General features: G+C 36.0%; 1 protein-coding gene across 3 annotated transcripts in view; it reads right to left on the bottom strand.

Moving 5' to 3' along the window:
* COL11A1 (collagen type XI alpha 1 chain) overlaps nt 1–16,786 on the bottom strand; it is a gene marked incomplete at both ends in the record, with an annotated part of 161,159 nt that overhangs the window by 2,999 nt on the left and 141,374 nt on the right. For all 3 annotated transcript variants that reach the window (XM_082312409.1, XM_082312410.1, XM_082312408.1), the window contains 10 exons: nt 528–640; nt 2,901–3,150; nt 4,003–4,056; nt 4,150–4,185; nt 4,275–4,328; nt 4,920–5,027; nt 5,947–6,000; nt 10,653–10,706; nt 10,793–10,900; nt 11,322–11,375. In XM_082312409.1, the coding sequence (XP_082168535.1) occupies nt 528–640; nt 2,901–3,150; nt 4,003–4,056; nt 4,150–4,185; nt 4,275–4,328; nt 4,920–5,027; nt 5,947–6,000; nt 10,653–10,706; nt 10,793–10,900; nt 11,322–11,375 (885 nt within the window). The remainder of the gene's footprint in view (nt 1–527; nt 641–2,900; nt 3,151–4,002; nt 4,057–4,149; nt 4,186–4,274; nt 4,329–4,919; nt 5,028–5,946; nt 6,001–10,652; nt 10,707–10,792; nt 10,901–11,321; nt 11,376–16,786) is intronic.

Genomic DNA, 16,786 nt, shown 5'->3' on the forward strand with positions numbered 1-16,786 from the left:
CCTGTGAAGAGTGTCTAAATTAGAGTTTTCACTGGTGTTGATGCTGATAGATCTCTCTCATTTAGGCAAGCTTTTAGAAAGCCTTCCTCTACATATGCTCCATCAGAGGTAATTTATAACAATGAGTGAGGACACCGTTTATACCTAGTGTTTTACATCTACTTTGCATAGGTATAAATGAATCGATATAAATGAACCCACAAGAGAAACACAGTAAGAGTTTAGCTTTTAGGTGTCAAACGGTAGATTATTCACTTTAACTGGCTGCACAGCTATGTTGCATTCTGAAATGCAGTAAAAGGTTAGCAAGCAGGTGCATAGATTCCCTATTGAAGCAAGAAAGTGAAAATGCTGCTTGTTAACTCTATGTACCATTTTACCACTTCATTCAGATTTATGCAAATTTCAATGTATCAGAAAGGCAGATATATGAAAATGTGACAGTGTAATTATCCTGTTTTGTTCAACATTGCGACAGCATCGTAGGATCTGTCAACAGCCAACTGAAAACACAGATTGATACTTACTCCTTCAGATTTCTTATCTGGGTAGATGCAAGTTTCCCCACCTGCTGTGAAATTGCAGTATACTTTGAAGGAGTCTCCAGAACAGCCCTGGTTAGGATCAATCCAATATTCCCCTAAAACAAATGAGAAAATATTTGCCTTACATAGAAATGGTATTTGGAAAATCCAGGTTTTACTGCTACCTAATAGTCCTCCAAAGTTTGTAGCAAAGTTATTTTATCTGAATGATGAGAAAGCAACCCTTTCTTTTCCTGCCTTGTGATTTGTTGCTGCTGTTGTTGTTTATGAAAGATAACACCAGGATCAAAGTCTATTTTTATCTGCGTCCTTTTGTTTTTGTCTAATTTTACTTCAAACCATGACTCTATTGCAGGATACTGCTGAGGTTTTGGAGGAACTGCAGAGACCTCAGTCTAGAGGAGGAAGGACATTACGTGTGAAACACACATTGCAGGTCTCGACAGTTTGGCCATTTCAGTATTTCAGCTAGAAGGATAATCTGTGCCTGTGGTGACAGCACTCTCAAAAGAAGAGCGGAGGCAGCCTTAGGCAGAAATGCGCTATGGCTTAGGTCAGAGAGCAAAATCTGGAGTCATTTGCATACCTATCTACATAAAAAGGTGGTCGCACAGGGCTTGGTGAGGTTGTCGTACAAGTACACAAGTACCTAAAGCTTCTATTGAGAGAGATATACCTCAAGCAAAGATGTTTTTTACTACTGGGTTCTGAAGCTGCAACACTAGTGAAACTTCAGGCTGCTTTACTTGATAAAAACACCTTAACTAATGCTTGGCTAGGTGACACAGTGGGAAAGATAGTTAAAACTTGCATGAGGCTTCCCGTAGTTTCAGCAGTCCTGCCAGACTGGCATGATTGAGAATTCAGGTCCTGCAATGCTAGGGTGAATGGAGCCTGGGCATGAAAGAGAGCCGCAGTCAAGCCAACGTCCATTAAATATCAGTGCTTTTTAAAATCTACCATTCTAATTATAATGATGATTTCTGTGATGTGGGTCCTTAACTCCAGCTAGTTTCACAGCAGGACAGCAAATGATTTTCTGACACTACTGTTCTAATCCAGTTTCAAGCAAATAGTGGAGGTTTCAAAGAGGCATGACAAATCTTTTCACCAGTTCTGTCTTCTGAATACAGGGCACAGACAAAGCATTTATGGTATTTTAAAATTCTATTGATTCAGGCTGTATTTATTGAAAACGAGTCTTTCCTACCTGTAAGTCTTGTACCTGGAGAATTCTGTATTTTAATGAATGCATTTACTTTTATTTGAACCAATATAAGATTACTTTGATATGAAGAAAGCTCCAAATAATAAGCAAATACTAGTAAATGAAGAAGGTGAATGTGTTCTATAAAACACATTCATTATTATGGAGGTACTGAATTGTAAAATATGTACTTTTCATATAGCCCATACACTGCTTAACTACTCCTCAAGGCAACCATCTGTTTTTATCTATCTAGAGTGAAAGCAATAAAAAATTACTAACTGTCAAAATCTATTTTTCCTCCCATTTAAAACCAGAAAAATATTGCTTTGAACTGGAAAAAAAATCCATTGCAATTGAAAAAAATATGAAAGGATGAAAACTCTGTGAAGATTGGCTTTCATTTAAACCTTTCCAGAGGGGTAAACTCAGTTAGAAAAAAAGAAGAAAACAACAAAGAACAATTAAATCAAGACAGTTCTTCAGAACAGTGTCTTGTTCATACTACTCTGCATTTTATTAAGCTAGTCCTTAGTAGTATTAAACAGTATCAGAGAAACTTGTATGTGTGTTTGCTGAACGATATAGAACAAACAGTGGTCATGCAGTAGAACAAATTATTGTTTCTCAGGGTAAAGAACAGTAACTTTTTAAGAGTCATAATCAATAATAAATTCATATAATAGCAATGCTATTTTTTATTATTATGCTAAGTTAAAGTATACAGCTACTAAAATCATTCTTGTTTCTTTTAAAAGAAGCTATTAGCTATCCCAGCATGCTGACATTTGTGATTTTACTTTCCATTGATCTAAATAGCATCAACCTTTCATCCCTCTCCTGTTTGGATAGTTCTGGAAATGCAAGGCCCTCCTTTCAAAACAATAACTGTTTTTTATTTAGCACTTCTAAAAGTTTTAAATCTAAAACCAGATCAGGTTATGTATTTAAAGAATTTTGGCTTTTACCAAGACAACATCTCTTACTTACATTTTATAAACTTTTATACCTGCAAAAATGGATTTCATGAGATTGTATTTATTGAGCAGCTATATTAACCATCTACCAATAATTAATTATTCTGCCAAAGTATCTTAGCAGATCATAACTTCAGCCTCGTTTGCCTCTGTCATGCAATATTAACGTACCATCTGGGAAGTCTGGGTGGCAGAGTTGCAAGTCTTTGCAAGTTCGGGCTGGGTTATTCTGAGTGCCCATTGGATACTTCATATGCTCAATGTCTTGCTTCAGTGAATTCAGTGAACCAAAGATCTCTTCCATGCCATCGGAATAATCCAGAATATTATCACCAGCATCAGATAACATGTAATCAGGAGATCTTCTCGTCTTTTTGGGTGACTGGATTGGCAGCGGCTGGATTACCTCGCCTGGAGGACCCTGAGTGGAAAACAACATATATCTGGTTACCTTTTCTGTTTATTTTTCAGCTGCATAAATACACAGAGGAAGACCACAGAATGTGGCTTGGAGATGCTTTGAATAGGGTTTCTTCAAATTCTTTATTTCTTTATCTCACTTATTTCCTTCAGATTTATGCCTGCGTGCTTTGATTTACTTGCAGAAAAAGACAGCTGTAGAAGGCCAAACCATTGTTGTGCTTTAAACTCTTCCCTCTACATTGCTCTTTGGGGAAGAGTGTGCTGCCCTCACATAAGCCAAGTGTGCAGGACTGACTTGTGATTGTCTCTTTATCCCTGGCAATTCCCTCAAGCACAGGCATAGCCTATGACAAATGAAAACTGTGGATGTTTCCTATGATAAAACTTTAAAATTCCACTTGGGGTCTATAAAGCAATATTTCATTTCAAGAAATTGAAGCACTACATTCTGATTTGGACTGGTTTCATTTTAGATTATTATGATATGAAAAAGAAATAGTAGAACAGTATTAACAGCGGGAAAGAAAACTCATTCCATTTCCTGTGCTTCAATATAACACATTAAATAATTATTGCGAGTGTTTCTGGTTTTTTTTTTTTGTGGGAGTTTTTGTGGGTTTTTTTTTTTTTTGTTTGTTTGGTTTTTTTTTTAAGTTTCTAATGGCTTTTTCAGTGCAGACAATGTATTTCTGTGTCTGGTGGATCTGTGTTTCCTGAAAAATGAATTTTCAAACAATCATTAATGTTTTCCTGATCTGCAAGTTCACAAATGGTGTTTTCTACCGTTGTCAAAACAGGGTCATCCTGCCAGTGTAATGTGCATGCATGTCAAATAAGCGTTCTTACTTACTGGAGGACCAGGGGGACCAGGTAACCCACTGTCACCCTTTTGACCAGCAGGACCCTATAAAGCAATGAAAGAAATGCAGTGTTGACCATACTACACAATGTTAAAAGTTAAGTAAAAGAACAAAAAATATGGAGAGGAATTACTCACACTGGATCCTTTGGAACCTTTTGGACCTTGGGGACCCTATGGGCAAGAACATATAACTATAGTTGGAGTATATTCCACACAACATGGGAGTGTTTTGAACAGGAGGACAGGATGACGTTACTTACAGGTAAACCAGGAGGACCAGGGGGTCCAAGTGGACCAGCGGGACCGGAAATTCCCTAAGAAAAGAATAAGAGAATAAGTACAGAACTAAAGCATTCTACATGCTGGACTGGATTAAAAAATGCCTATCTATGAAAAAGGTAGGCTTACTAAGTGTCCAACCCTGACGAGTTTTGATTTAGGCCATTTGCTAGGGTCCAGAATTGTTTGTAAGTTTAAAATATTATCTGACATTTTGAGTTGCTTGTAGTTGTTCTTACGCTGCAGTACTTACAGTCACGACTGTGTTCCTCTTCAGATTGGCTTGGAAGCCTCACTTTTTACATAGTGCCTTAAAACATGGCTAGGACAAAGGAAGCTACTTTGGGTAGCGCAATTAATAAACATGATGAGATTGATGCTGCTAGTTTTATCTCATCCCTAACTTAGGTGTATGTGCTTCCTTCATCTTCTGAAACCATGATCTCATTTTAAACTGTTTTAACTTCACTGTGTTTGTACAATGGCTAGGGAAGTTTTAACCTCTAGCAGGAGGCTCTGGGTGTTAACATCTTTATAGCAACTTTATGTCTCTCGAAAGAAAGACTGGAATATGTACTCTTCGCTTGCACGGAACTTGAATGAAAACACAAGTATGTTTTACTCACTGCGTCACCCTTGGCTCCAGGAGATCCCTGTGGGCCAGGAAGACCCCTATCACCCTTTTCACCCTGTTCTCCTGGAGGTCCAATCAGGCCAATCAAACCAGGATGTCCCTAAACAAGACAGAAGAAAATATAGTTAAAACTCAATATATAGAAAGTAAATGTGCTTTGCAAACACACAAATTAGAGCTTTCAAATGTCACCACTCTTGCTAGACAATTAACCTGACAACAAATTATTCTGAAAGCATATTCATTGTTGTTAGTTGGCCTTTAGACTTGGAGATTATTTGCAAGCTGTGACCACGTATTCAGTGAAAGAGATCGAAGTGCAACATAGTCCTTACTGAAACTGATACAGAAATAACAATCCCTGTGGGTACAAATTTCATACCAAATTTCACATTTAGATGCTATAAGCCTATTATGAAGTTGCACATTTTTTAACACATGTAATATAGCTGTATAAAGAGCTGATCCAAGCACATAAACAAAAACTGAAATTCAGAAGATATAATCATATTCATATCCCTTTCTCTATACAGTTTTTCTCTGATACACAAGCAATCAAGAAATTGTTGGGACTCCATTAGAAAATGCTATCCTGGATGTCTCAATCCATTATTTCATAAGAAAGTATTATAGCTGTTAAATGTTTACATTTTGTTGGTTTAAAATTAATATCTCAAGTACATTTTATTTCTACTTTTTTTTTTTTTTTTTTTTTTTTTGTAAAACCAACAGTTCTCTTTATGTCAATGTCTTTGTGTTTTTCATTGCAAGGAAGAATCACGTGGTCAAAATAGATTACCACACAGGCAGTAATCTTTTTCTTTCTATGTATCTCCAGGATATCAGATGTGGCTTAAAACTTCACGGTTACTATTAAGGCTATGGGAAGCTGATTGATAGACACAGTTAAGTTGTCTTGCTTTCTGATACAAAAACCCTAGTGTTTCTTTTTGCTAATTTTATACAGACTTTTAGACTGCATCAAAATTACAAAGGCACCAACAATGAATAAAGTATACCTTCTCTCCTTTGGAACCTGGGTCTCCTTTCAGGCCAGGCAAGCCAGGTGGGCCCTAAATAAATCAAAGGAAGTAATGTTAAAATAATTTTTAACATACTGCACAGATCATTTTTTCTTGAAATATTATTAAAGGCAGTGTAAGTCAAAGCACAGAGTCATTCAGTGGTTGATGGTTGTGATTGATGGCATGTGATTTAGGGCCCAAGACAAAGTTGGAATGTATGTTTAAAAAGGCATAATGATGCTACTGTAGCATTTAAATTACTTTATAATTAGAAATCTATAAAGGATTGTATGATTAGAAATCTATGAGGCAGAGGGTCAACTGAATTCTTAAAGAGTACTGAAAGCATCCAGTGAAGCAAGTGATATTTAAAAAAATATTCAAATAATTTTTTGTTAATTAGCCTAATTTTGCTTGTGGTTACATTACATACTTTCAATTATTATTTCCACCTTAATTGCTGTACCTTATTTTAGTTGCTTATTTTAGCCCTTTCTTTCATAAGACAGTGGAAAGTATCTTCTTAATTTGTTTTCTCCCAGTTTACTGCAGCTCAGTAAGATTTTTGCAGAATATAAATCAGGTTTCTTATAACTGCTCCTCGATATTGTTTTGTTGGAGAACTACATCATATTTTGTTTCAGCACTCGGGGTGTTGTCTTGGGATTATGATTTCCTTGACTTGCCACCTGAAATTCCTGTATGACCATGAATAATGCATTTAAGTCTATATTGTCTAAATATTCAAGTCTTTTCTACTCAACATTGCAGTCTTATTTAATGTGATCTAGGTGTGCTAGCTCCACTAACATGTACAAGCTTATGGTCCTTTGTCACTTTTGCAAATGTGATTAGTTACACAAATTACTTAAGTTTTGCATTACTAGTCTGGGCAATCCTAAATGCTTTTAGGAACTGCCTTAGTCTCTTTGGACCTCCACTCCTCATTTGTTGGATAGGGATAATACCTTACAGAGGTGTTAAACTGATACGTTTTTAGGTACTTACGTGGTTCACATCATATAAGCAGTTTACTATTTTTAATTTGTATTTACAAGCCATCCTTTCTGCAGCACAGTAAAGACATGTTCCTTTATGAAACTGAGTAAGAAATGCTCTTTATTCTAAGTTTTATTTGCGGTTGTCCCTAAAGATTACCCTATGCAGGTAGATTTGTGTAAACAGAAATATGCTGGGGCAGGAGATGAAGCTGTGAACAACCAACGTAGGGTCAACAGAACCATTTTACAAGCCCTTCCATATTTTTGGGGTGGGTGTGGGGAGTGGACAACCCAAAACATTAATTTCTTTCAGGTGGTTCCAATGTAAGCTGATGCTTAGAGAATCTGTTGGAAAACTCCAATTGCAGTCTTGCTACCTGGGAAACTACTGCGAAGGATAAACACATTCACAGGGATAGGTCTTGCAAAAAACACTGAATAATCTTGTTATAACTTGACACAAGCTTCTTTTCCTTGCCAGTGCTTTTTTTATCTTTACTGGGGTCATAAGAGCAATCTATTAAAGATACTGTTTTACCAATAGTCAAAAATACAGCTGTATTTATAATCTTCTGCACCATTATATATGAAGCTTGTTAAAATTTCCTTGTTTGGTTTTTTTTTTTTTTTTTGTCCAGCCTTTTTAAAAATTATTTTAATCCTTATTTATAATTTTAGAAGAATTTTGAGGGATTTGAGAAACCTTCTGAGGTTCATAAGAATGGCAGTGTTGGTTTTGTGTAACTTGTACAGAATGAGGTGAAGAATTCAGTCCATGCAGTGCATATGCAAGCACAGAAAAGACATTCATTTCTCAGAGGCTATTAATCTCGCACTGAACATGTATGCATTAGGCGTAGAGCTGCTAGACTAAGTCAGTATCTCATCACTACTAGTCTCCTGCTGGCAGCGGACATCTGTGAAGTTATGATATGGATAGCAGTAATAAGTGACCTTTTCAACCTGGCACAGATTCAAAAGTGCCATAACACTTCATGTACAAAATATTATTCTGTGCGTACCCTTTCCATCTCTACTTCAGGATATCATTAGATGCAAAAGCCTAGGCAAATACATAATTCATGAATGAAAAGTGGAATTTTTAAGCTTTCAGAATACAGAATCAGACATTTTCACCTGCAGCGTGTTGTGCTTTACTGCAAATCTGCTTTCGTATTCTTCTGATAGCAATCTACTGTGCAGGGAGGGAGGGGAAGGAGGGAGACCTAACCTCAGCAACTTTTACATATAAACTTTACTTTCTTAAAATCCAAAATAAAATTTAAGTTGCAGCAATGCATCTAAAACAAGTTCTTGTTGAGCTGACAGGAAGCCTGTGCATTTGGGAGTATATAGTTCATTAACACACTCAGCTTCAGATTTGAATTGAATATTTAAGTTCTCAAATGTTGGAAGAGAGATCTTTGGATGATGTATTTGGAGGCTCCTGGTGACTGCCATGTGGGAAAGGGATGCTTATTATTGCTGAATTATTATGGCTTTTAGATTTTGGCAGAGAATTGTAACTAAGATCAGTTTTCAGTTCCCTGATTTGTCCATTATGCATTTTATTTGTAAATTGGGCACATCATTTAAAAACTATGGTGGTGGTCCCATCATAAACTCTTTGGAGAGAAGAGGTTTTTATTATGGGCTTAGCACAGGGGAGCCCTATTCCTTACAGCTTCTCATTCATTGTTCCCAACCTCTGACTTAGAAGCAATATGTTATCCATGAGACTTTAGACAAAATTAGCATGTTAAAATGAAGGGCAGCAAAGAACTCTAGTGTAAGGTTTCCTCAGCATATTATTTGCTCATTGTTGTTTTCTAAGGGACAGAGAAAAATGAAATTATATGTATGTGCCATTGTAATACCTTCTATTATTATATACACAGAAGTGAACGATAGATACACCTATGCACCAGATCACTGTTCATTGGAAAAAAAAAAAAAAAAAATCTTTCTAGTGTATGGAGCATAAAAATATATGTTCTGAAACTCTTTGCTTATAGGTTAAGAGGCTGCACGTTTGGAACATTTTTGGAAATGCAAATAGTTACCCAGATACTTTCACCCATGAAAGTGTTTCAGTCAATGAAAGAAAAGGCAATTGCTGTGTTCACATATGCACATGAACGTGAAAGATTGGTTTAGGGTAAAAGTCTTAATTTATGCAGCATTTCAGTTTAAATTCCCCAATTTTTCCACTTTCATTTTTATATACTGGAAAATTCTGATATGGAAATTTTATACCTGATGTTCAGACCCTGAGTTCTCACTGGGGAGGCAGGAATGCTCTTTGGAAAGATTTTGAGTTCACGTATATAGCTTAAGGGCAAAAACTTTCAGTATTAAGGCTACCCAAGGACCTGTATCCTTTGTATCCTCTAAATCCATATAGGAAAATGAACAGAGGATTTCCTTCATGCTTACTACTCAAAGCCTTCCTTTTCCCCTTTAAGAACCACATAATTTCTGAAGTAGAGGGTAGCTCCTTATTGCCCTATTCTCCTAAAGTAATCTGATTGTATATGTTGGCATAGTTAATCTTCTGGCCAAAATAAGAGTGGATTTTACTTAGGATGTGGTAACACTGCTTGCAAACTGTAAAATGCCTTGATAGTGTAACACTTTTTTATTTTTTTCCACCAAACTATAACGGTCCATGTTTTGTTTCAAAGCTTTTTATTCCCAATGTGTTGCTCCACTGTGATAATAGAGGTGAACTCTACTTCAGTCAGTTTGGAGAGCACGGGGTATGAGAACTTTCCACTAAATTGGATCACCTTTGCTTGACCTGTGAAGAATTAACCTGCTGGCCATATAGTTTAGATTTGAATTTCTGCACATAATGCTGAATAAGAAAACCAATACTGTGCAATTTGTGCTCACAGTGTTGTTTTTTCAGCTTGTTAGAAAAAATGCACTAAAATAGCAAGTGTAAATAGAAGCAATTATATAATTTGATAATATGTCATCTATAAGCTTCCCTTGCTTTAATCATATTATTTACACAGAGCAGAACTGTGGTGTGCCCTAGATGCCCTAGAAACTGGGAGCTTGGTTCATTCAGACCCTTTTAAACACTTTGGTCATGGATTATATTTCCTGGGACTGCCACAATGAACAACAGACATGATGATACTCTTCATTTTAATAAAACTAGCATGTTTTCTTCTTTGGTAGAACTCCCCTTTTGGCCCTACATCTGATTTAATTTTTTCTTCCTCTAAGAAATAGATATGCTCTAAACTTTTACCCTATGAATAATGTTTTCCTAAACTAGCAGACATTAAAGTCAATGGATGTACAAAATTTACCACTGCTAAGGAAACAAAATGATTTAAGGTATTAAGCTTTTCTGGTGTGGGGACAGAAGTAGATTTTTTGATTGTAAGCTTCATTAATTTTATTTTTATTTTTAATTCTATTCAGGGGATTTAAAGAATTCGATTTTACACTGCCTTATTCCACTTTTTACCTGGTATAACTCAGCAGTGTTCAGCACAGCTGCCTACTAAAGTAGAGCAGTAAAATGAAGGCACTCGTGCATCAGATTTTACCAGCACAGAAAAATAGTGACTTTGTGCTAAGAACTGACTCATACATTCATTTTTCTGTAAATGCACAGACACATTAATGGTATATTTTAAAGGGTGCTTTTTCTGTTTTGGCACTGAAAGGAAGGGTACTCACCAGAGGCCCCGGAGGGCCATCCTGACCTGGAGCTCCAGGTAGACCTTGTTCTCCCTAGAAAAAACATAAAAGTTTGCTTTATCAGAGGATATACAAGAAATGCAACATTTAAAATATTATTATATGCTCTGCTTACTTACCACAGGGCCAGGAATGCCCCGGAGACCCTCTGGGCCAGGTTTTCCTGCAGGTCCCTGTGGACCAACTGGACCTGTTTTTCCAGGAGCCCCTTCTGCACCAGGTTCACCCTAGAAAGAACATATGCAACAGGTCAGAGAGGAAGAGCTGACTAAGCTGGGCACTGTAGGGATATACAAGCTGCAAAGTGAAAGCAAAGTTTCCTCGCTCCATTTTTAAAAAGCTATTCTAAAACAGTGTTCTGCACAGGATGGTTTTCTGAACAAAATTTTGATAGCTTCACATAAAGATGTGGTGCCAGCAAAGCATGCTCATCTTGCTTTTCCACAGGCGTGAACTCGGCTGGGCCTGCACTGGTGAAAGTCCACCATGTATTGCTACTAATTCTGGGTCTTAATTTGGATTTTACAGTTTACCTATTATTACTTCGATAAGTTTCACACTCAGTGTGTGATAAGCAATTTACTTTTCATATATACTATATATAGTTTACATTTCCATGCTGCTGAAAAAAAATCTTGAACGCATTACCTTTGCACCTTTTTCACCTTGTCTGCCTTCAGCACCAGTTGCTCCAGGAGGTCCCTGTAAAAGATGGAGACTGAGCTCATAATCTCAGTTTTCTAAAATATTACCAGTGAAAAAACTCTGAGAGTGGAATTTCCACTGTATTAATAAGTAGTAAATGCTAACAAAAGAACATTAAATTTCTTTCTTGACATTTTATTCACAGGATAAAAATCCCAATCTGTCATATCAGCTCTTTTTCTTTTGTAAAATTTTCTGGGATTTTAGAATATCCGGAAGAACATATATCACCTAACATCTCTGATATGATGAGGTTAAAAACAAATAAATAGCTTGGAAAATATCAAAACAGGATATAAAAGGAAAAGAACAATACTAATTTACATATACAATAACAGTTTTAAACTTGCTTTGCATTGGCTTCTATCTGTTCACTGTAGCTTAACCACTGATTTCAAAAGGGCCTGTCATTCTGCAGTGCACGGGATGGCATATACTTCTTTATTCTGTAACTCAGGGATGGGCTTAGTAAGCCTTTTGATTACATTTGGACAACCAAAAATCGATACATGCATTAATATTACCCAGTAAATATGAAAGGGAAAAAAAAAAAAATGACGTGACTAGAAGTTGTAAGGAATGAAACAAAGACACTGACTACAAATAGCTCTTGGTATCGGGTTTCCTGCTATTGCTCTACAAAAGCTCTGTTTCACTACGAAGACAGTACTGCAGGAGGATGTAGAGATGGGATAACGTTCAGGTGAAGGCCACAAAACAGGAGTCGCAGTCATCTGGCAGCACTGTGACTACCTGTTGCTGATGTCACCCATCTTTCATTTTATTATGGTTTCAGTGAAAAATAAAAAGAAATTTTTCTCCTCCAAAACATCACGAGCTGATTTTCAGGTCCAGGAATTAATATTCATAGTTTCAGTTATAAACAGAAGCAGTATCTATAATCTAATGTACTCTTTGAAAATGGTTCTTTTATATATACACTTAGTTTAGAAAAGAGGCACTAAAGATAATGGACGAAATGTTTTCCTACAAGGTTAATTTTTAGCCTGGGAAATGTCTTTATTACAAGTAGCTGTTTCTTGCCAATAAGTAAGCAGCTTAAAGCAAAAGGGAAGAAAAGTTACTATGATCAAATACAAGGTGATTTACTGAATCTATTAAACTTACTCCCTAAGACTCATCTGTTCATTAATGCAACAAGCAGTTTGTTATGTAGAAATTAAAAAAAATGTTCTAAGGACCAGCAACAAGAACAATTCAATCACTTCCATTTATTTACTGCTTTTTACTTCATAACAATAGACAAAAAAATTGCAGGCCCCTAAAAGTAAAGCACTAAAACACATTCTTAATTTTACAGACAAGAACTGTTCTTCCAGTCAAGCATCTACCTGTATTCTTTGTGAGCTCAGGGCTTTAGACCAGAGGTTGACCTAGTAGCATTTTTTTATACTAGAGCTGAATTTAGCCCAAACTTTTTATAGCCTGATGTATTTCACCATCCACTACTATTGGCACATACCTTGAGCAACTCCACCAGTTTTAATTTAATTCCTGGAAATTTACATTCATTTTATAACTATTTACATAGAAGTATATTAAGATCATTCATTCCTCCAGGGTGGAACTGAACATCTGCAGTACTGTATGAACCTTTTGGCCAACAGAGATAGTTCAGGCTTTCCATCAAAGGTAATGCAGAATGAATTAAATTACCCACAGTGGACTTTGGTCATTTGTTGTGAGTATCAACAGGTTGTTCTCTTTGGTATTTTTAAGAGCTGTAAGTGGTAAACGACTTTGTTTTACCTCTTCAAAATACAGAGAAGCTAAAAAGCCCTGGGCAATGTGGTCCAGGAAGAGTAATTTAAAACAGGAAGAATAATTTAAATCACTGCTGTTCCAGTAACAATCTCTGATGCATATATGCCTTTGTGTAGGTTGTAATTGGTTGGGTGGATCACAGTTTGCAGCGATAACGAGAAAAATGATCAGCAGGTATATAAACAAACTCAGGAACATTTTACAAACAGGACGTTTTTTTCCTTACATGAATTAATTTACATGCCCATTGTCTTTACTGCTTGAAAATTCCTTTTACTGAAGTTCCCTTATGGATGATAATCTACCCTACCTAAGAAACTGAAAAGGGTTGAGTGTGGTAGTTTGTATTTGAGAAATATGGTCTCTGCATAATCTAGAAATGCAGCTGCAGGCCTAAAAGCACTGTGATCGCTAAATTACAAATACAATGAATCATGATTGCTAAACAAAGGGGGTGCATTCATTATCAAACAGTGCCAATGCTGCACCAAGTGCAAAGCAGCTAAATGAACTGCTCTTTCTAACAGGCTGTGATTGCTGGCATGGCACAGATGGTGCTTCTACAGAGAAAGACTGCTAATTATTATTTATCTTACCTTCCTACGTTTGAGTTGTTGGAGTGTCTGGTAAATTTTAACTGACAGAAAAGATCTCAATAACAATAATTTTAAATTAATGCATGGCTCCCCACGCTCACCACCCCAGCTACCATGGTGATTTTTATGATCATTACACTTCAAGTTTGGACATATTGCCTGATACATTTTATGCAAAACTGAGAAGACAAAGGAACTCATACAGAAACAAACTTGTCCTCAATTTTTGTTATGTGAATCTATTGGACATTTTCGTCTGCTCTTCCATATTTCATAATTTCATTAAAATAATTTAGACTGTTGTTTGTAGCTGTCTGTCATCTGACTAAAAACATGCTTTCCAACACAGAAAACCATTACCATGTTTCATCAGTCTGTTAAGATAGGAACCTGGCATATTGTTAAGTGTTCTGTGCATTTTCAATCAAGAGAGAAAACCTGCTTATTTTTTAAGGGGTGTGTGCAGCCTGCTGAGGCAGCATGATGTACCCAAAATGGAAAAAATGCTTCCCTTTTTAATACGTTATTTAACTTTGTATGTAAAGGCAACTAACCAAATAAACTTTTGCTTCTCAAAATTTAGAGGCTGGCTTTGTTGCAGTATTGACATCTGTTCTTTTATTGAAAGCAGACAGTATGCCCTCCAGTTTAGAATAAAAATGTATCTTAGTCTTGCACTTTAAATTCTAACATTTTTAGATTGATATATGGAGCCTTATGTGTATGTGATCTAGGTATGTAATTGACTCTAATAAAGAAAACAGCCAGACAGCAGAAAACACAGCTGAAGGGCCTAGCACACTGAAAAGTTGAGAGGAACCTAAGCAAGAAGTACTATCTGTGTTGATTTTTATTGATTGTATACGTTATTTGTTTTAAGAATTAATGTTGTTTGATGGTGTCTTTTCCTCATGCTGTTTTTAACATTTGTCAGATAGAAATCAATTAATTCGAACTAGAGATATTACCCAGTACTCTATGGCAAAACAAGCAAACAAAAAAGTCCCAAAAGTATGTGCAAAGAATTAAGTTTCAGAAAAAAATAGTAACAGCATAACTGTAGAGTGTCTTTGTATCTACATTTCTAGATAAGCAGGCATTGGATCAGGAGGCCTTTTGAGATGTTCCACTTCTCATTGATCACAACTCACTTATCTCCTACATTGGAAGGAGAAGCTCGAAAACACTACACCTCTTGAGAAACACAGTCTTCACTCAGTATGCTGTAGGTCAATGCTGATGCTATTAGGAGCAACAGGAAAGCTGTACAGCTGAGAACGCTCACTGACAAGCCCATAGCAATTTGTGAACTCCTTGGTTGTCTTAGATTGCTCCAACAATAAAGTTAACTTTATAATGCATTTTTTTGTCTTCAGAACATTTAAGAACACTTCAGAAGCCACATCCTTCTGTGAGGCTGGCAAGTTTCATTCAGCTTTTTTTGCAGATAGAGAAATCCAGATGGCAATATTACAAATCTTTAACACGTATATAATGGGAAAAGGATAAGAAAAGGGGTTCCTCATCCCAAAGCTGTACTAGACTATTCATCTGTTCAGCTTGGAATGTAATATACAATGCCTCAAGTTTTCTAGAGAATCTAGGCCAATTTCCATCAGTAGAGGACTTGTCAAGGGATTTGATGATGGAAAGCCCGCAGTGAGAGGAAGATGTCCCGATGAAGAGCAGCCACTCTCAAATCAGACAGAACTAGTAAGTCTAGAGTTGGGTCCTGGATAGCTAAGAAGTCAAGTCAGTGATCTGCCGTGGGCCACCTCTACCAAAAAGCCTATTGTGCTGGATGTTTTTATAAATGTAAAGTGGCAGCCATTGCATCTAGCCTCTGAAGTCTTGATTTGGCAAGATGCTTAAATGGGCACTGAAATCTGCAAACTGAAACAAATGCATGTTTCGTAACAAGCTTGTATGCTATGTCAATCAGGAATACTAGGAAAGTTGATCAGTTTTTCAAGTAGCTATAAGAGATTTCTTTAAATAGTATAAGTTTCCTTTAAAAGTTCTTTCATTTGCATCATAAGGCTTTGATGGCTTAACATAAAAATACAATTTTTGGAAACACTATGTTTAACTGCTGCTGAGTACTCTTCAGAAAGATGATAAAAACCTGTTAGCATTGGCCAGCTACAATGCTAAGTTTAGCACTAGAATATTGTAGTTTAATTGCTTAAGTTTTCCCATCTATAGTTATGAAAGAACATATATATATATATAAAATATATATTATGCAACTGATAACTTTGTTTTCTGACTTCAATAACAATTATGACATGCTTTTACTTCTACACTATTCTCATTCATGTTCTGCAATCAGTATTCCATTAGCTAACTACTTCTACCTAAGAAAGAGCAGCAAGTGCTTCTGAATACATTCCTTTTATTTTAGAACTATATCTTTTTTGAGGGTTATCAAGTATAAGAAAACTTTTTTAAACCAAGGGAAATATTTTTCCCCAAATACTTCCAACATTTACTGCTCTATTTTTCTTGTTAGTATCTTCTGTTATTAAAAGTTATAAACCAAGACAGAGGTTATAAAGAATAAAAACCTGTCTTGAATATCCAAGTAAAGCAAGGATATATATATATAATAATAATATACATATATATTCTTGTATATAGGAAATATTGAGCATAGTCTTTTACTTCATTGACAAGATACACTTTAAAAGAATTACTATTTTTTGAATTCATTACAGGGCATTTTATCATTGAATTAAAAATAGAGTTTAGTCAATACTAAACTAGTCCCTGAAAGTCTAATCCAATGAGTATGTATTTTTAAATCAGTTGGTGTTTTGGGCATTGATCCTCTCTTGCATTGAACTAGAGAATCTGGCCTTCCATTTGTTAATAATAAAAATCACTTCAGCTATATGTTCAGCTATATGTTACTTGCACCATAAACACATAGATTTATAAAGCCGCCTGAGCATGTATTTATCTGATCTGGTACATGCACAGATCATTTCAGAAGTCAGGATCTATAAAATATTAATTATGATTTAA

Source organism: Platalea leucorodia (assembly GCF_965183815.1).
Source record: "Platalea leucorodia genome assembly, chromosome: 5".
NCBI lineage: Eukaryota > Metazoa > Chordata > Aves > Pelecaniformes > Threskiornithidae > Platalea > Platalea leucorodia.